Source organism: Corythoichthys intestinalis, chromosome 8 (assembly GCF_030265065.1).
Source record: "Corythoichthys intestinalis isolate RoL2023-P3 chromosome 8, ASM3026506v1, whole genome shotgun sequence".
Lineage (NCBI taxonomy): Eukaryota > Metazoa > Chordata > Actinopteri > Syngnathiformes > Syngnathidae > Corythoichthys > Corythoichthys intestinalis.
Genome location: NC_080402.1, coordinates 14,997,899 through 15,019,952, shown reverse-complemented (window position 1 = coordinate 15,019,952; position 22,054 = coordinate 14,997,899). Strand labels below are relative to the sequence as shown.

General features: G+C 38.9%; 1 protein-coding gene across 1 annotated transcript in view; it reads left to right on the top strand.

The window, feature by feature from the left end:
- Window positions 1-14,349: 14,349 nt before the first annotated feature.
- adcy9 (adenylate cyclase 9) overlaps window positions 14,350-22,054 on the top strand; it is a 76,076-nt gene continuing 68,371 nt past the window's right edge. Inside the window, exon 1 of the mRNA XM_057843224.1 lies at window positions 14,350-17,847. Coding sequence (XP_057699207.1) covers window positions 15,957-17,847 — 1,891 coding nt within the window. The 5' untranslated portion in view covers window positions 14,350-15,956. The remainder of the gene's footprint in view (window positions 17,848-22,054) is intronic.

The following is a 22,054-nucleotide window of genomic DNA, read 5'->3' as shown; positions in this document are numbered from 1 at the left end:
ATTTTTGCGTGTAGAAAATAATGTTTGATTCTATTCTACAATGGCGGTGTTTTCGCCCGGAAACAGCAGTCTGAGCGGACCAATCACAGTCCGTTTTCGCTACGTCTACGCGTCTACGCGACGCGAAGGTCGAAAATCAAAAATCAAAGATCGAGTCAAAAATCGAGAGGTGCGCATCAGGCTACGGCGTAGGGTCGTAACTCGATTCTTCCTTGACGGCGTAGGTCTGACGCAGAAGTATAACTCGGCCTTAAGTCTGTGTGCGGGCCAGACGTTACTGATTTTATGACAGAGGCTGGGGGCCGGAGGAAATTTGACCACGGGCCGCATTTGGCCCCCGGGCCGGACTTTGGACATGTCTGCTTTAAACCATGACCCTGCCGACGTCATCCTCCTGTTGGGGATGCTTGACGGCAGATTAAAAAACTAATTTCTCGTCATCTGCGGTCTGCCATATTGTTGTATATAGTCGAATCGTCTCAAAGTATGATTCTAATTCACATAATAATGCTATTTAAGCCTTTTTTTATCCTGTCATAGGCGCTTTAAGAAAATACTTGAACTTAGTAATATCAAATAAGGGTGGTTTAAATACGCAACAGATCAACAATCTGCTTTAAAACTACCACAAGAAAACACAATGCTTAAAAGTATGAGAGGGAAACACATGCAAAAGTATTTTGAGACAATGAAAAGGTAATAAATGACTCAATAAAAACAGAAATAGTATGTACTCGACTCTTTTAACTGATAATCGCATGTGTTAGACGTGTCGCCGCGGAGAAGGAATTTCAGTAACCCAGTAGTATTCGTCTGGTGACAGTGATAATTTATGTCATCACCATGAGTGTCCATTGCAAGCTTAAAACATGGCGTCCTCCGTAGGTCAAAACATGTACTAAGTGTGATAGATTTTGATAGATTTTTACATCAATGGCAATATTTTATATGTTCTTAATCACATATTTTAGTAAAAGAGAACAATTGTGGCTTATTAGAGCCGAGATGTCTAAGTCCGAGGTTCCCTTTAAGCAGGGGTGAAAGAACGGTCAGGAACGCAGTTCCGGTATAAGATTCAGGGCCAGAACGCAGTTCGGTATAAGATTCGGGGCCGGAATGCTGTTCCGGTATAAGATTCAGGGCTGGAATGCTGTTCCCGTCCACGGTGCTTTGATTCCGAAAATATGACGGCAACTGTCAAAACGCTATGTAAAAAAAAATAAATAAATGCTAAGCTGCCACAATTGCATTTCATTTCCAAGAAGAAAACAATCTTCCAACATCAGATTTACATACACAAGTGTTAACAACAAGCATAATAAAGTGCTAGAGTAGCGTAATCCATTTCCACCAATATTTATTATTCATTTTATTCCACGGACAGCATGGAGGTTTCCCCGGCTGCTGCAGTTATCTGAGTCTGACGATGATGAGTCACGTCAATGTGCGAATACACGCAGCAAAGCAAAATGCCTGGACTCATTTATCCGTTCAATTGGCTGTCATACTGACATGTAATCAGCAGAGATAGTTAGCTCTGATTGGTTCAAAGGTGTATGTTTTCTGGAACAGCAAAAAAAAAAAAAAAAAAAAAGGTTGAATTGATGCGACAAAAAAAGGGGCAATGCAACATAAAATGGATCAAATCTTTAAGAGCAACGAAAGACTTGAAGAGGCTTATTTATCATATTTAGTTTCATTTGCTCTGATGGGGAGGTTCAGAACATCTTAGCTGTCAAAGTGCACTTTGGATTTAAATTTGTTCATTAATGTTAGGCTACTTATTAATTTCCCTATGATTTAAAAAAGTCCGTGTTTGCGCAATCTTCAAAATATTTTCCATTTCACTCTGCATAATATAAGTCATTTGTACTTATTTTTCTGAATGTATGTTACTTATATCTTTGTTATTAAAAAAAAAAGTACATGTTTACATTAACTTCAAATTTAATATACATGCTATGTTCTTAAGTAATTAAAATTGAGATTTGGCATTTAGAATGTGAGGAAATGAGGGAAAATGAAAATTAGGAGCTGGAGGTTGGGATTATAGCTGTTTTTGTTAACTTTTATTTTGCAAATCATTGAAAAAAATACAATTTTGAATGAAAAACTGTTTCTGTATGTGTTATAGAAATAACTGCTATAACAGTTTTCTTTGCATTTCAGTAGTTTAAGAGGTTTGACCCGCCCCCCCAAAAAAAGAAAAAAATTTTTATTTTTTTAAAAAATTCTGGCTCCGTGACGACCTTCGTGTCGGGGAGTTCCGGCAAGAAATTCTAACCACTTTCACCCCCTGTTAAAATTGATGTTTTAATTTTTATACAATTTGTAAAATTAGTTTACCTAGCGGGTCGCCATTGTTGTTGACGTTGCAGGGTAGTGACGTCACATGGTTAACCTGCCAGGCTTCCACAGTATGACTATAGTGACATAAACATGTCATCTGTTCAACCCTTTCAATTTCAAGGAATTCAAGGAACATTAATGAGCATGACAGCACTGTCAATATTTCACAAAACGAGCAGCAAAAGCAAAATGAACAGGAAAGACGGGATGAAACGTGACAAGAGTAGGGGGGAAAAAAGACGGTGTTCTGCCAAATGTGCTACACCAGCGAAACGTCCCACAAGAGGCGAATTTTACACCGAAAGTACCACCGTGCGCTTTCAGCTTGTTTTGTTTAGATGCATACAGACAAAACATACTAAAGATGCCTTAAGAAAACACTTAAACATAGTAATATCAAATAAAGGTGGTTTAAATATGCTACGTGACCAATGTGATCAACAGATCAACAATCTGCTTTAAAGCTACCACAAGAAAACACAATGCTTCAAAGTATGAGAGGGAAACACGTGCAAAAAGTATTTTGAGGCAATGAAAAGGTAATAAAAGACTCAATAAAAACATAACTAGTAAGTACTCAACGCTTATAACTGATGAGCGCATGTGTTAGACGTCTCGCCGCGTAGAAGGAATTTCAGTAACCCAGTAGTATTCGTCTGGTGACAGTGATAAATTACATCATCACCACGAGTTTCCATTGCACGCTTAAAACATGGCACCCTCCGTAGGTCAAAACATGTACTTAATATGATAGATTTTCACATCAATGGCAATATTTTATGTGTTTCTAAAAACATATTTGAGTAAAAAAGAACAATTGTGGCTTATTAGAGCCGAGAAGTCTAAGTCCGAGGTTCCCTTTAAGTGCATACAAGAGGGTGAATATAGAACACAGAACACAAAAAAAATACGAATCAAAACTCAAGTTTTTACTATGGTTCATGTGTCCACAGAGCATAAAGTAAAATTCCACTCGAAGACGCCTCCAATCATTTTGTTAACTTTTAATCTAAATGTGATACTGAGCGCAAAGTTCGCTTAGGGCACATCAGGAAAACTACAATGATCACTAGTAGACAGCCTGTAATCATATTTAAAGTAAACCTCCCATAATTCAGTCTTACATTAAGGTTGTCACGCTTGGATGCAATGAAGCGGACTCAGATGCAGAATTCAGTCTTTTAGTAACACAAACGGTCAGAGGGAGGAACAAACTGAGGGCGCTTCAGAAGGAGGAAATAACAGGCTATGCAATAAAATGATACAAACGAGAAACAAAAGAGCCAGGCAAAATGCATTGGAGAAGGTCACAACAACAAAGGACTAGGGAATCTGAGGCAAAAAAAAAAACAAAAAAACAAATTGTGGTTGAATACTAAGAACAAAATCATTACGTACAATATTTGTTGTTCTGGATGGTGGCTGGGAGTGACAAACAATTTAAGCACATGAGGAATTGGGCACAGGTGGGAACAATAGGTAATCACAATCAGAGACAGGTGAGGCAGCAGGAAGGGTGAGTGGTGGAAACAGGAGGGTGAGGCTTCAAAATAAAACAGGAAGAGATAACAATATACCTAGACAGGACAACCCTCACCCAGGCGTGACGAAGGTCTCTATTGAGAAAGTTCCAAAATGTAGGACATTTCTGTTCAGCTACCGCAATTCTACATATGACAAAAAATGTGTTGGACGAGTGTGAAAGTGAATGTAAAACGTTGTTTGTTAATAAGAGCTCAATTTTTCACGCAAAATAGAAAGTTGACAAATACTGTATATCTTTGTTCATGCTTACTCTGGGGTCGGCAACCCAAAATGTTGAAAAGCCATATTGGACCAAAAAAAACCCAAAAACAAATACCGTATTGGCCCAAATATAAAACGTTGTTTTTTTGCATTGAATAAGACTGAAAAAGTGGGGGTCGTCTTATTTTCGCGGTCTAGACATTATACCATTCACAACGCTAGATGGCGCCAGATATCATTGAAGCAATATTCTGTCATGACAGATCTCAGCTACTCTGAAGTTTAACCAGTATGCATTATTTTATTGCAATGTTTTTCCTTATTCAGATTTGTTTCAAGACTGTAGTTACAGTTAGACTTCACTTTGATGGTTAATGCAGTTATTGCAATTTTGTTGTTTTATCACAATAGATTGGTTTATTTACATTTCAAAAACCAGAAGCCATTCATTTACGAATGTGATTGCACTTTAGTTTTCGTATTTAAATGTTCAGATATTAAGATTTGAATGAGGCAAAATAACATGCTTTTTCTCTCACATATATTGCTACAATCATTTGTTTCAGATGTACTGTAATTATTTTCTGCATAAAAATTAATTTGGTGTTCAAAAAGTCTTTTTTCAAACTTGAGTCTTGAAAAAGAGGGGGTCGTCTTATAATCAGGGCCGTCTTATATTCGGGGCAATACGGTTTGTCTGGAGCTGCAAAAATTAAAAGCCTTACTTAAGCCTTATTGAAGGCAACACATGCTGTATGTATTTGTATTAGCTATATTAGCCTACTATCAAAATGACTATGTTGGCTAAAAATACATAATGAGCCTTCATGATTTAATGTTTATTTTTCCTGCAGTGCATCCAACGTACCACGTGACTACTCTGTTGTACGATGCCACTTCAAGTTTAACTTCGTTACAATATTATTGAATTGTTTCCTTGCTTTTATGAAATTAAAGATATGCAATAAATACATTTTTATTTTGAGATTTCGAAAAACAACAAAATGGAACAGTAACACTTTATAATAACTATCCGTTTTACTAGTTAATAGATCATTAGTAAACTGTTGATAAATGATTTATTGTTGATTTGTGAAGTATTTGTCAACAGTTAAGCACTTACATGGTGTTCTTAACCTGAAACACAGTTTGTGTAGAAACGTTTCAAGTTTTATGTGTAACATTTGGCATTTCAATCTTTTCAGGTTATGAAATGCCGTTCACTTCAAAAGAAAAGGCATTTTGATAAGGCATTTTGCAGGCAGCGCTCATGTGGCACATTCATGAAAATCTGCCATTGAACCAACAAATATTTGTACTTTTCTTTGTATATTTAACCAATAAAACTTATGACCTTCAACATAAAGTGTATATAGTTTTATTAAGATCCATCAACTGTCATGGGCATTTAGAATGGGGTCAACCATATTGGAATACCCTGTAAATGCTTAACAAACTGTTAACAAATACTTCACAAATAAACAATAAATCATTTATCAACAGTTTACTAATGATCTGTTAACTAGTAAAACAGATAGTTATTATGAAGTGTTACCAATGGACCGTGTATAACATGCCCCCTTATGTGGGCATGTCTTTTTTAATTTTTTTATTTATTTTTATTTTCTGTATTATCTCGGTTTTGTTTTTGAACTCTGCAAATAGTTGTTCTGATATGTTGATGAATGTCTCCTTCATGTAGTCCTTCATCTGTGAACGGTTTTTCACGCTTTATTATCTCCCGGGTTGCAACAAAACATGCAGCAGTATTGGAGTTTGACAACCACTTCTTAGATCTATTTTCGCACTCTTCTAAGTTGTTCAGAAGTAATGCAATCGCACTTTTTCTCTCACTGACAGCTTCTCGCCACAGAGTAAACATCCAGGCAATCCTTCCGCATTGGCAATGAATGCAAATGATTCGGTCCAATAAACGTTGAATCCTCTGTTCTCCTCAGTTATTTTCAGCACTAAAGTGACCCCCGTGCTAACTTATTAAAAAAATGTTTTTTTATGCATTTTTTTTTTTTTACTGTTGCACTACTTTATTATCATTAACATTTTACAGAATGCACTGCTTTCATTATTCTTAACGTGACATAAAAAGACAACTTCTTGTAATAAAATCTAAGGGGGTAAACCCCAATTTCATGACAACACAAGACAATCTTGACTTTTTTGGACAACGATATTGCCGATATTTCAAGGTCTGGTGCAATATGAAGCGATTCAACAGCCTTCGATCATTTTACATGATGAGTTCCATTTCACCCCCCAACCCCCCAGAAAAAAAAAAGAAAAAAAAACACATAAGCAATTTTGGCTTCTTTTAATTTTTTTTTTTTTTTAAACCATTTTGCCACTGAAACATTTCTGAAATTTGAATGAAAAAAAATCTTTTTGAAAAAACGGAATATCTAAAAGACGTCGATGTTGATCGACGTTTTGCGTTTCGATAAATTTGATTGGATCGTTGCTAACTGATCCAGATCCGTGTATCTGTACACCTCTAATCAAATCATTAGTATTTAAAACACAAATTCCTTTTACATACATGCATCACTTATTTTCCCCCTTCTGTCATTGTTTGCATACTATCCTTTGAGTGGTTTTAGTTAAAGCAGACACCGTTTTTTTCATCCGTGTGATTATGACAAAGACCAAATCACATTTGATGGTGATTTTATGCAGAAATGTGAAAAATTCCAAAAGGTTTAAATACTTTTTCATACCATCATGTATTTTCATGTATTTTGTATTTTAATGGCAAAGGCAAAGGCCAAACAGAAGAAATTTTAAAAATAGGACTACGAGAATATTGTCATATTATTACAAGATTAAAGTCATAGTATTATGAAATTAAATTGAATTATTAGTAAGAGAAACAAATTGGAAATATTACGAGATTAAAGTCTAAATATTACATCATGTAAGATGTGTCGGATAATTTGGCTAGATTAACTGCTATATTTTACGTAGCGCTTTGCCACCTTCGTTAAAATCAACAATTTTGAGAGCATCTCGTGAGGTTGTGTAAATATGCAAATCCATAATCCTTTGGCTGATCTAGATCAAATAAGAATCCATAGAATAATTTATACTACTACTTTGTCATTACTTTAACTAAAGTAAGGTGATTCATGTAAAGTACATCGCAGCTAATTTAGCTAAATTAGCCGCACTGCATCCATACATATAACGACTTTAATCTCGTATTATTGCAACTTTTTTCTCACGCTAATACTACAACTTTAATCTCATAATATTATGACTTCTCGTAATAATGGTATGACTTTAACTTGTAATATTACTACTTTTTTCTCATACTCATATAATGACTTTAATCTCGTAATAATACTAGGGCTGTCAAAATTATCGCGTTAACGGGCGGTAATTAATTTTTGTAATTAATCACGTTAAAATATTTGACGCAATTGACGCACATCCCCCGCTCAAACAGATTAAAATGACAGCAGAGTGTAATGTCCGCTTGTTACTTGTTTTTTGGTGTTTGGCGCCCTCTGCTGGCGCTTGGGTCATTTTATGGCTTTCAGCACCATGAGTGAGCATGGTGTAATCATTGACATCAACAATGGCGAGCTATTAGTTTATTTTTGATTGAAAATTTTACAAATTTTAATAAAACAAAAACATTAAGAGGGGTTTTAATATAAAATTTCTATAACTTGTACTAACAATCTTTCCATTCCACAGAAATTTTTACAGAAAAATATGGCATATTTTAGAGATGGTTTGAATTGCGATTAATTACGATTAATTATTTTTTAAGCTGTAATTAACTCGATTAAAAATTTTAATTGTTTGACAGCCCTAAATAATACCATTTAAAACTCGTAATATTACGGCTGTAATCTTGTAATATTACAACGTATGAAATATTACAGTTTTAATCATGTAATATTAAAACACATGACTTTATTCTCGTGATATTACGGCTTTAACCATGTAATATTATGACTATTCTCATAGTCCTATTTCTTTTCTTTCTTTCTTTGGCCCTAATATTCCGTCGTATTTTTATTGTGTGGATGAGATCTGTATTTGCCAAGCCTTATGGCCAGAGTGCTAACACACTTTTATCAGCGCAGCTTTATCAGCTCTATGAAAAGGCCTCTCGTAGAAGCTCTCAAACAGTAAGAGAGTACACACGCTTGCACACGCCGCCCACATGCCACTGGTATACACACTTGAACAATGCACACATGGGTTAAGGTTTATTGGATTCGTATTTCATTGTTATCACCAGTAAAGGACAAGCTCACACCCAAACACACCCGCACTGAATCAGAGAATTAGCATTTTTATGGCCGAGCTGTGCGGGCCTGCTGTGCACATTCTGATCACTTTTCTGTCTCCTGAAAGTAAATACCTTAAGAATTAATTGATAATCACATAAGAATCAACAAAGTAGAAATGTAAGTAAATTAGTTCATTAATTAAAAGTTTCATTTTTAAGTTTTGATTTTTAAAGAATTAATTTGCAAATCATGGTGGAAAACAAGTATTTGGTCAATACCAAAAGTTCATCTCAATACTTTGTTATGTACCCTTTGTTGGATATAACGGAGGCTAAACGTTTTCTGTAAATCTTCACAAGCTTTACACATCACGTTATTGATTTTATGACAGAGGCTGGGGGCCGGATGAAATTTGACCACGGGCCGCATTTGGCCCCCGGGCCGGACTTTGGACATATCTGCACTAGACTGTAAGCCGCAGCTGTCCTCACTGTATTATGGGATTTTTACACCAAAAGTAACACTTTATTTGACAACGGAATCATACGACAGTCAAATGAAGCACCAATTGGCTGCAAAGCTTCATTGCTTCAAAAAGTTTAATTTGGCCTTCACTGCTCCCTTGGGGGAGACAGTCAACCTCTGCTGCCACCTGCTGTCAACACTGTTGTCGTCCAACATGCCTCGTAGCATGCATTGCAGCGCTACAGATGTAAATAACAATAAAAAAATCCTGTTGTGTGCTCCAGGAATTGGACAAAATTATGGAAACACCTCTAAAAAAAAAAAAAAAAAACTAATTTAATATGGTGTAGGTCCGCCTTTTGCGGCAATTACAGCTTCGATTCTCCGAGGTATTGATTCATACAACTTGTGAAATATTTCCTAAGGGTTTTAAGCCATTCTTCAGTTGGAATACCCTCTAACTCTTTGAGAGATGATGGCGGTGGAAATTGACGTCGTAATTGAATCTCTAAAACTGATCATAAAAGCTCCATATTGTTGAGGTTTGGGGATTGTGCTGGCCATACAGGATGCTCAACTTCATTAGATGGTTCCTCATGCCATTCTTTAACAATTATGTTCAATGATTATGATGCAATAATGTGAAGTGTTTCCATTATTTTGTCCAATCGCTGTAATTATTTCTTCAAATACTGTTCCAATTGTTTAATTAATTGCTAGTTATGGTATTTGGTAAGACTTTATTTGGCGGTGGCGACTGTCATGAGACCACCGTAATTATGACATGACAATGCCATGAGCATTAATGAATGCTTATGACTGATGTCATTTTGTGCAAATTATCTCACTTTTGAATGGATGTAATAGATCTGAGCTGGACATAAATGGAATTAGTGACATGTTACATGATGCATGAACAACCAAAAGCAAACGTGGCCGATATGTTAACGTAACATAGCTATTAAGAGTTATTCGGATAACTATAGCATAAAGAACATGCTAACACGTTTATCAAACCATCAGTGTCACTACAAAATACTAAAATACCAAACACCAAAATACTGTACACTTACTCAGCATGTTGTTCTCCATTGTATTTTTATTTTAAATTGCCTTTCAAGATGACATATCTGTTATATTTGTTGGATTTTATCAAGTAAATTTCCCCCCCCAAATGCGACTTATACTCCGGTGCAACTTATATATGTTTTTTCCCTCTTCGTTGGGCATTTTATGGCTGGTGCGACTTATACTCAGGTACGACTTATTGTCCGAAAAATATGGCACAATCCTTTCGAGCACAATGCACTAAGTCATGGTCAAAAACTGTTGCACTCCTGACTGCCAACCCCTGTGTCATGATTAGCTATTATTTTAGGTATATCAGGGCTGACTCCAGGTCAGTGTAACGAAACGTTTGACAGCCCCTAGTGGCAAGGAGTAAAATAATAATAATAACACAAATCATTTATATACAATTATTACTGGAAAACTCTTAATTTTAAAAAACATATATAGGAAAGTCAATTACATGCAGTGACACTTTTCGGCCACCAGGGGGTGGATGGGGCAGCCCGGCACCCCCTTAAGCTCCGCTTATGGGTACATGCTAGGGCTTAGTTTTGGTCTCAACATTGGTAGGGACGATATCACCACAATGCACATAATGCAAACAATGATCCAAATAAGAGACGGCGAGCTTAACTTCATTGTTCCTTGTGGAGGCTGGCCCGACCGCAGTAGTTTTTCAGGTTAGGAAGTTTAATGTTATGCTAACTCTGATACAGGGTAGGGTTACCAACTTTCAGTAGCAAAATTAGTGGTGTTTCCCACACTTCAACAACATTGATGTGTTTTTACATGACTTACAGTGGCTGCTGCTGCCCCCCCCCAAAAAATCTAATATCCCTCCTCTCCGAAGGGGGTGGAGGAGGCGGCATGTTGTCGACATGAGTCTGTTAGTGCTGTGCGAGTATGTGTGTGTGTGTGTGTGTGTCTGTGTGGTGTGGGGGGGCTTCAACTCATCAGCCAACCAAACTTTTGTTGGGGGGGGGGGGGGAGTGGACCGGCACATTCAGCAAGTGAAAAGGGATAAGTGTGAGTCTGAATATAATGAAAATAATTCACTTAGTAATGGGAGGGTCTAGTCTACCATTACAACATGTGGGAAAACAATCTAAACTACCTATATAACTGAATTCTTTATATAATGCAATCAGTGTAATCTGATTACTTTTTTCAGTAACGAGTAATCTAACGCGTTCATTTTTTTACACCAGTAATCTGATTAGAGTTAGTTTCCTTAGTGTCTCTGTGTTACTATTTTTTCATTGCCTCATAACGTATGTAGAATGAAGAATATTGTAGTCATGTAGGAAGAGCATTTTGAATAGAAAATGCTAAAATAAAAGGTTCCCGGTACGTGTTTTCATGACAACCTCTTAGCTATTTCCTGTTTCGGTCGGTGTTGTGGGACTGAAGGCGTGGGCCAGGCGGGTGGACATTGGAGCCGAGTGTTGAGACGTTGCGAGGGAATGTTGATCTGTGGATATCCATGAATGAAAGTGAGTATTTTTCCTTCATTCTGGAGGGTATCAGCAAAAGGTTGGACCCCCGACATGCGCAACCGTTTCGTAGCTTTGCCGCAGCAACGACGGGCAGTCATCGCTCCAAGTTGACAAGCTTTGTTTACATCATATGCATGTTGCACATTTATGCCGTGAGGTGATGTGTTCGTTTAGCATCTGTGGGAGTACTTCCAGGTTATGCACGCGCATCCGCGCCCGCTACGACCTTTGCAATTTTGTGCAGTCAGTTTGTATTGTTTTACATTGGCACTGATATGCTGTTAACCAAAACCCGAATTTCAGAAGTTTTGACATTAGGCTTAATCTTAAAGTTAGCGGGGTTTAATTGGTCGGTGGAGTTGATTTCAACAAATTCCAAGCAGTTTGTCAGATATTTGTTGGTTTCAGGGCTCCGGAGTGGCTAAACTAGCGCGAAATGCTGATATGCCCCTTTAAATTCAATCATCGGAAAGTCAAATACATGTGATGACATTTTTCTGTTGTCATTCTTATGTTGAGGCGGCAAAGGGAGAAAAACGGGTAAAAAGTAACTGATAGATTACTTTTAAAGTAACTTAGTTACTTTGATAATGAAGTAATCAGTAAAGTAACTAGATTACTTTTTTGAGGCATAATCAGTAATCAGTAATTAAATTACTTTTTCAAGTAATCTGTGACAATACTGAATACAAATAAGGTTACTTAAAAGTTGGTGGGGACAATTTGAGCATCCTGAAAAGTTGGTAGTGTCATGTCCCTCCTGTCCCTATGCAAACCTACGCCCTTGGGTACATGTAAGTCTGAACATAATGAAAATACAGTAATTCACTTAATAATGGAAGGTTCAATTCTATTCGTACAACATATGGGAAGACACTATGAATTATTATCACTCAGGGCCGGCCCAGGCCATTTTGGGGCCCTAAGCAAAATAATGCAAAGGGGCCCATATTTTTGGCCCACCATTTCGTCACAGTGTACTGTGAAACCCATACATTCAATCCAACCCATACGTCCATATTTTGTATATTACTCAGATTTTGTTGCACTGCATACTTCAAACTTCTCACCCCAAATGATTGTCAGTATTTACAGTAGATAGCGCCAAACCTTTTTCTAAAAGAGGAAAGAAAGAAGTTAAGGAAGAACTTATTTTTTTAAGCTTGTAATCAAGTATCAAAACTCATAAAAGTCAAATAAAGCAAACTGTAGTAAACAGAATATAAACAGGGGTGCACATAAGTGGTCCGCATGCGCGCATGCGTACTGGACGGAGACAAATGCGTTGGCCCTCAACGGCTTCAATACGCTTTTGCGTGCCGATGGCTGACCACTGTATTTGCGGCGGACACGAGAAAATCTATTCTCAAAATGTCAAAGAGGCAGGTCCCACTGAATAATTATTTCCGTGTTCCCCCACACCCGTCAAAAGACAGACAGACGACCAGTGTTGTTAATAACGGCGTTAGAATATATATATATATATTTTTTATATATATATATTTTTTTCAGTAATGAGTAATCTACTTAATTACTTTTGTTATCTTGGCAACGCCGTTACCGTTACTGAGGCGGGAAAGGCGTGCGTTACTATGCGTTACTAAATTGGTTGAATAAAAAAAGTCTGAGAAATGACCACTAGTTACTTTCCCAAGTAACTAATTACTCTTACATTCAGGTAACTGAGTTACTAACGCAATTACTTTTTGGGAGAAGTACTTTGTAACTGTAATTAATTACTTTTTTTTTTAAAGTAAAATTAACAACACTGCAGACGACAGAGACGTCACCAGAGCTACCGAAAAAAAGGACTTTTGCTGAAAAGTGGCTGCAGGAGGTACCATGGCTAGAAGCAAATGATGCTCTCATGGAAATGTGGTGCTAAACTTGCCGTGAGAATCTCAATGTCGCTGATAAGAGCAGTGCATTTTATGTAGGGTCAAAGAATTTCAGCCATCCAAACTTTGAAAATCACGAAAAAAACAGAGAGCATGATGGCAATTAAGCAAACTATCGATGCCAGACAGGACCCTGCTCGCCCTATGGACAAGTGGCGGAATAAAATTAATAAAGAACAGCGCCATGCACTGACAAACGTGTTTTTGCTCGCATTTCACAAAGCTAAACATGCACGTTCAATGAGCTCTAAAGAGGTGGACATCCCACTTTTACAAAGGCTTGGAGTTAATGTGGGAGGCAAAAAAAATATGCGTAACCCTGTATATGTCTTTACATTTCACTTCAGAGTAATGGCAATTTTGTTGTGCCAGTTGATGTTAATCAAGTGTTAATTGTTAATAAAATTAATTTAAGGTAATTGGCTCCAAGTAAAGCTTGTCATAATTTTATCACATCAGGCGGGTCGGCTCTGAAGCTCAATGAGGACCAAGTCGCATCTGCAGGTCCTCCTCTGAGAACCTGGGCAAAAAAATTATGTGCACCCCTGAATATAAATTAAACAATTGCCAGATTGGGGGGCCCCAAGTGGTCAGGGGCCCTAAGCAGCTGCATAGTCTACATATAGGCGTATATTGCCCTGTTATCACTAATAATTATCATCAATTTTAATCATTATACAATTCAAATAAGTTTGCCTCAAAATTGTTTGGGACAATTTGAGCATCCTGAAAAGTTGGTAGTGTTATGTCCCTATATGCAAACCTACGCCCTTGCTATTACACATTAGAAAAATGTTGAATTGATCAAACAAGAAATCATTTGCACACGGTGAAGGTGTCGTCTTTCCCTTTGAGAAAAGCAAAAAATAAAAATAAAAGCATATTTTAAAAACGGCTGCTTTTTCCAAGTGTCGGTTCTCTGTATTTGCGAGCACTCAAATATAAGTATATAGTTGTTAAAATAAAAGGAGTACACAGTAAGAGTCGCAAAGTTTTGATAGAGGCATTTTAGGGACGTTCTTTTAACCGGAAGTGGTATTGTTTGGTAAAGGCGTCCAACTTGACAGAATGGTCCCACCATCCCATACCGCCACAACAGCTGGGGGAGGATTTCCGAACCCGTCACAGCGAAGATGGTGGCAGCTCCAAGCGTGTGGATGTTCTGCTCGCCCGGATAACAGGGTAAAGCGTCGAAACTCGCGTTTGAGCCCTCGTAAAGCAAAAAAAGAAAGGCGACAAGCGGCGGACTAAAGAAGACACACGCACACTATCGCGTGTCGGACACATACAAAATAGTGCTATAAGGAGTTGATTCCGTTAAGAAGTCCGCTTACGTTTGGATCATTTGAACAAGGATACGACCTCTTGTTTGCTCTGGGGATTCTTTACTTCTTTGCCCAGGGGGATGAGAAGGGAGGAAATCGAGCTCCAAATAACCACAGTCCTCACTGGTTCTACTCTAAACGCAGGAAATGCGGCCCAAGGAAAAAAAACTTTTTTTTTTTAGACGGGCTGACGTTTTGCACGACTGGAATTTAAAGTACAGTTTTTAGCCAACCACACCTTTCTGGAATCCAACGCCGCTGGATATACGGATAAAAGTGTTCTAATGTTAAACCCGCGTTGTGTTGTTAGTATTGCAAAGAGCTTTGATCATCACTATTTATAGCGCAGCCTCGACCCAGGCTGTTCCTCGTATCTTTCTTGTATGTTTTGCCAACTGCGCGCAACAAGTTGGAGTCACTCCCAGCAGAGGCAAAGCGACGCTAATTTGGGCCAGTGGTTGGTATTTTTTCTGCTTCTCTTTTCGGATTGCGCTCTCTGAATAGCACATACCCCTCCCTGACCCGATTTGGAAGGTAGAGGGGGGATACACGAGGAGATCCGGAGCGGGAGTTCAGGAAAGGACGGGGCTGGATCTGTGGGAATAGGCCTGCCTGCCATTCCTACTCTCGGGCCTCGTATACTTCATGAGCTGGATACTAGTCATGGATTGGACTCCCAAATTTGGTTGTCAGGAAGATTTATAAGACAAAATGGAAGTCATGAATGCACGGAAATCCAATTGTTCAGCACACAGGAATGCAGAAGGTAAAGTTGCCTGATCAAGAAACCATTCTGATTTCTGCAGTGAATGTTTTGAAGGTTGGACTAATAATTCAAAATTTCTTTTTGAATCTATGCTGCTACAATTATGGATTTTTTTAAGAGGCTATTGGACAGATTAAAAGTGTCTTTTTTTAAGTTTTGTGCACTACCAACTGTTGACAGCCCGCATCTGGATGTGCTCACACAATGCAGCCGTGGATTTTAAATTTTGGAGAAGTAGTGAGTAGGAAACTCTGTATGAAACCCAGATGCTCACTGCGGAATGATGCTCGTAAGTAGTGACGCAAATCCAGGGTCTCATCATGAGCAGCTCAATTAGGTGGAACGGTGTGTCTGCTGTGAGTGAACGTTTCGGCTTCTGTATGCATAGCAAAGACGTCTGTGCTTTGTGCTCAGCGCTATAAGTGTGATTACTTCTGCGAAAACACCTTTGTGCCCCTGCCCCCGTCCTTCCCGCCCCGCAGTGAACACGCAGCGCCCACGCAACACATCTAATTGCCTGAGCACCATCCGAAGCTATTAATATTTAACCCGCTCCTGCACCCCTCCTTTCCCTCATCAATATGGCCACGCTGCAACAACACCGGCAGCTTCTCACTCACGCCACAGAAGTGAGCTGCAATTCCAGCAGGGATGGGGCTGTGACTGTACGGATTACCAACAGTACACTGCCACCGCACATGCAACAGCATGAGCCGGTTAGGCCTGTAACTAGTGTCAGAGGAGGAGGTCGTGAAGATAGAAGTAAAATGAATCCGAATCTCCACAAATGCAGTATTTCCTCCAGCTGCAGCTCCGCTGACTCCAGACTGGCTAGGAGCTCCGCAACAAGGGTGCAGAGGAAGGCACCGCCATTATTTGAGCGTTCCGCTGCCCAATGTTGGGACCCCAAGTTTGACTCCCCGATCCTCGAGGAGGCATGCCAAGAGAGGTGTTTTCCTCAGACTCAACGGCGCTTTCGATATGTCCTGTTCTACCTGGCGGTGGCAGCTGTGCTCTGGGCCGTTTACTTTAGCGTCAATAGTGACCGCTGCGACCCCACGACTTTCTTGGCCCCAACTGCCTCCTTTTTGGTCCTCTTGGCACTCCTTTTCGTGTTCACCTTAACTCAGTACTACACACAACTGTACAACCAAACGTCATTGCTCCTTATTGCAGTCACCTTCGCCATCACCTTGGCCCCACAGATACAGACTGCGGGCTACACTGAGCTCGAGTGGGCTAGAAAAGCAAACGCTTCATACCATTTTCCTGATGCCCAGCCATCCCCTTGCATCTCCCCAGTAGCCACCTTTTCTTTATGTATAGAGGTCCTCTTATTGTTATACAGTGTTCTACATGTGCGTCTATATGCCTCAGTGATGCTTGGATTTTTATATTCTATATTATTTGAGGCTCTAGGGTGGGTACCGTTACTTCATAGAAGCTATGATTCTACTGAGTGGGGGATAGATTTGAGGAGTTCCAGCTCCGATTGGGAAAAGGACACTCTCCAATGGCTAGGTCTTGCCAAAGCGCTGCTTCACCTGTGTGTCCACGTCATCGGTATCCACTTGTTCATCATGTCAGAGGTGCGCTCTCGCAGCACCTTCCTCAAAGTCGGCCAGGCTATCATGCATGGCAAGGACTTAGGGGTGGAGAAGGCCTTGAAGGAGCGCATGATCCATTCGGTCATGCCTCGACGTGTTGCGGACGAGCTAATGAAACAAGGTGACGACGAGGGCGGTGGCAGTGAGAACTGTGGCAAACGTTATTCCTCTGGTACCTGCTCTTCCTCTGCTGTCTCATTGGGCGCCGGAGGAGGTGTCACTGGAGCCTCACAATCACCAAATGCCGCAAGCCCCAAGAACTACCCTCATAACAACCACAAACGCAAGAAGACCTCCATCCCACGCGGACAGATAATATTTCGACCTTTCAACATGAAACGTATGGAACCTGTCAGTATCCTTTTTGCAGATATTGTGGGCTTCACTAAAATGTCTGCCAATAAATCTGCACCAGCCTTGGTTGGTCTTCTTAATGATCTTTTCGGACGCTTTGACCGTCTCTGTGAGCTAACAAATTGTGAGAAGATCAGCACACTAGGTGATTGTTATTACTGCGTCGCGGGATGTCCTGACCCTAGACCTGACCATGCCTACTGCTGTGTAGAGATGGGACTAGGTATGATCCAGGCCATTGAACAATTTTGTCAGGAGACTTGTGAGACGGTGAGCATGCGTGTTGGTGTTCATACCGGCACTGTACTGTGCGGGATTCTTGGAATGAAGCGCTTCAAGTTCGACGTATGGTCAAATGATGTCAATCTGGCCAATTTAATGGAGCAGCTCGGTGTGGCAGGCAAGGTCCATCTGTCCGAAGCTACTGCTCAATTCCTGGATGACCGTTACCAGCGGGAGGATGGCCAAGTGGTGGAGCGAGCCGGAGAGAGTGTGGTGGAGAAGCTAAAGGGTGAGTAAAAGTTAACCTCTAATTAGGAACGACTATGTGAACTTTATCCCTTGATCACCAAGTGTTGAGTCGGGTCACTGCATGCCTTTCCAGCACTTAATGTATGTTATCTTACTAGTTTGTCTTGTTGGAACAGTCCATCAGATCAGCAAAAGATCATGGTGAAGAGATTAAGAGATTAGAGTACCCAAAACAGGCACATTTTGCATTACTCTGCTGGAATGTGTTTGGTGGCTTAAAGAAAAGTTTGTTGCTTTGTTGTAAAGCACATTGAGGACTTCTCAGGTTTTTGCAAAGGGCTTTATGAATAAAATTGATTTGTGTATCATGATGACATGACTATATTTGAACACTGAAATTATATTTAGACCTCAGTGTTCATGATTTGGTAATAATTTAAAGAAACACTTGGTAATTTTTCAGTTTTGGTCGATTTTAGCGACGCCTTAAGGAAGTCTGCGTTTCCCAGCGCACGCCCGCAAAGTGTCGTAAAATCATCAATTAAAAATCAATCTCCCGGTCGCTTGCAGATGGATTAAACAACATTTCCGTTTTCAGCGGCTGTGTAAAGGATGAATAGTAGGGTAGGGAATCTCTGGCATGAAGCCGATTCGATATGTATCTAGATACACAGGTTACGATTCGAATATAAAACGATACATTTTAAAGGCCGAGCGATCCGATACAGTTTAAGAACGATACGGTTCGATAGTGTGAAAACGATACGATAGTAAATATTTGTTGTGTGGGTTTGTACAGTATTTTAAACATATAAAAAGACCACATTTCTAATATAGCAAAATTAAACAACAAAATTTAATACCAATGTTATGTATTATTTTTATATGAAAAAAAAAAAATAATAATAAGGCTTACTATATATAACCGTCATTTTGTCGGATGGGATTGATAATAAAACAAAACTCTAGTGACAGACAACAATAAAGTGCAGTAATTCAATTACTATATTTCCTGGTGCTTTTAACACAAGAGGTAAGTAATTTAAGTGCAAAATTTCAACGTAAACATCTTACAAACAAAAAATATTAATTATATGCAACAGCTCTAGAAAAAAAAAAAGAATTAAACCTGCTAGTGTTATCATAAATAAATAATAAATTATGCTTTACGACTGGTATAATTGGGGGAATAAAAACATGGCATTTTAGACAGACAGGTCAATAATCATTACTTTAACCTAATACACAGCAAAGTCATTCACTTATGCCTGTGCTTCCTCATTTTTTATTCCTCATCACTGTCCATATTTTTTTGAAGGGCAGATTTTTCTTGAGGAAGATCAACTAATCCACATGTTCATGTTTAAGTAGACTGCGTTTCGTGGAAACAATATGCCGCCCTTTCAACCATTGTAGTGGGTTATTTTTCAGGTTTAAAAACTCACGATCTCTGTACCGCTCCACACTTCACACAAGCTCTGTCCCATGCTAACAGATCTGGCTGCCTTCATCACTTCAAGGTCCGACTTTTGTTTTCCTGGGTGCGTTGAAAATCAATCGCTGGCGTCGGTGATCACACTGTCCATTGTTTTAGCATGTTGCTTCATTGCCACTACTAGTTTCGTTTTGGGCTGTGAAGAAAATACTACGCAGTGTGCGTTACAGTGGTTTCGTTAGCTCTCGCGTTGTTATGACAAGCCCGTGACGATTGAACGAGTAGCGGTTCTACCGAAATGCATGGGAAGTTGAGGCAACCACGATTGTGAGTAGTGCTTGTCCATATTATACCATGCGTGCGGTCTCGATCTAAGTGCGCTGTGTGGTGAATGACACAAGCGCAGCATGTGAAGTAAAAGCTAAATTATTATCATATTAAGCAATGCATTGAACTAGGCATTAGAAGCCGATTCTTGTGCACGCGATAGCCAAATTCTATCTCTACTATCGGTTCATTAAATATTTAATGGCTAATTACTGTCGAATGGTATCTTTACTATCGATACATCTGTATCACTCACCTGTAAAATCGGATATCCGGTCGTATCGGTTTATCGTTCTCAAATGAAATGAATAAGGTAATGATTAGGGGTGTGACAAAATATCGAAATGGTGATATATCATGATACTTTGTATCCCAAAAGGTTATCGATATGCTCCAAGAATCGAGATATCGTTTTAAAAAGGTGTCAGTGTCTAAAGAAATAGATAAAAATTAACCAACAAGTTGCTACCAAAAGTACTTACTCAGTTAACTCTAAGGCTGCATTGACTGTGCTCGACGCCCAATCCATTTACACTAGAAATGTTCGTTCTTTCGAAACCAGCGCATTCACAGTCATTCAGTCCGATTTTCAGGGCATTTACAGGTCATTTCCTGTTGAGTTTGAGTCACTGCCTATTCATTTCATTTGGGTGATTCCCAGGTCACTTCCTGTTCTGTAACTCAAAATAAACAGGAAGTGACCTGTAAAATATCCCCAAATCAACAGGAAGTAACTGAAAATCAACAGGTAAATGACCTTAAATGGCCCGAAATTACCTCATTACCTGGCATTGGCTGCCACTAACGGCAATAGATGTTCAATCCGGTTGAAGTGTTCAAATGTTCAAATGGGTTGGACGTCTACTAGTGAAAAACTCATTCCAATTCACAGCAGAAACTTTTTTTTCTGTTTATTAGTTGTTTGTAGAATATCCTAGAATGATTTTCTGACCAATGTATCGATAATCGTTGTACCGCCATATCGTCAGATCGTTATCTTGAGCTTTGTATCGCAAATCTTATCGTATCGGGAAGTACCAAGAGGTTACCACTCCTAGTAATGATTCCAATTGTGGCTAAAAATAGCATTTGACAGTTAGCAAATGTGTGGCTACCTCATTTGAACTCGTCAGCACTGCTGAGTTCGGTTGACGGGGGCGGAGCAGTGAGGAAAAGCCGGGCTTTTTTTTTCCCTCCTCAGACAAAGCTTTTTGTCTCTTTTGTTGCTCTGCCATCTTTATAGAATTCGCGCGAAAGCGTTCACATCAACTTCCATCTTTATAATGAATGGGGGAAGTGACATATGCCGTAAAGCAGTAGTAGTAGTTTGTAGTTTTTAAAAAAAAATTTTTTAATGTGGCAGGGTTCCTGGCCCCCGTCCTCAAATATAATTAGTGCCGGTGAAAGCGATACAGATTTTCCCTCAAGATTTAAAAGAGGTGTCATTCAACCAGTTGTCAGTTGACAGATTATCACAAATATTATGAAAATATTTTATGAAGATTGAAAAGCTACCTAGTGTTGCTTAAACGGAGAGAGCCTTTGCCTCAGACAGTAGTGTTTGTCTCTACCTCAAAATTTGGATTCAGAATTTTGCACTTTTGTTTGCTGACACACGTCAACAGACAGAGCCTGCTACTGTTGTTTCGCCGCCGGGTGCATCGAGACGGCCAACTATGCACATGCAGGGGCACCACTCACAAGCGCACGAGACCCACATCGCAGTCCGTCTCTGTTTACTTGAGCATTCGTGTTCGTCTCAATAAAATTCGATGCTGATTTTAGTACTATAACTATACAGTGTCAAACAGAATTGATGGAGTTTTGTTACAGAATGCATGAATGAGCATTCTCTTTAAAAATACACAAGTTCCCGGAACCAGGAAGTATGATGTGAAACAACACTTTTCGGAAACATACGTTCTGACTAGGCATGTGCCGGTATGATATTTTGACGGTACGATAACCGTGAGCAAAAATACCGCGGTTTCACGGTATCACGGTATTGCAGTTATAGCTCCAAAAAATTTTGAGATGTATGGTTTAAAAAAAAAAACTTTTTTCCATTGAACAGGATTTTTTTTTCAGACCATAGTTGCAAATTGGAACATGAATATATTGATAAAATAAATAAATTATCAATAATTTTTTTTTTTTTTTTTTTAATAAAATTAAACAAAATATAACTAGTAGACTATACTCACAGCCACAGCTCAAATTGCTCAAGATTAGAGTAAGAACAAAATAATTTCTATAAAAAAGTAAAAACACTTCTGAATAAAAAATTTAGAAAATTTATATTGCATGACTTTTTTTTTTTTTTTTTTTTTGAGGGTGGAAAAGCTTAAGTGAGGTTTCGTCATTTTCAGCCACTGCGTCAACTCTAGTCTACATGATGTCATGCATTTGTGTTAAAAAGAACAGAAAGAATTCATAAGTTAGTTAAAAATGTATAAGTTAGTTAAAATGTCAATATTGTTGTGGA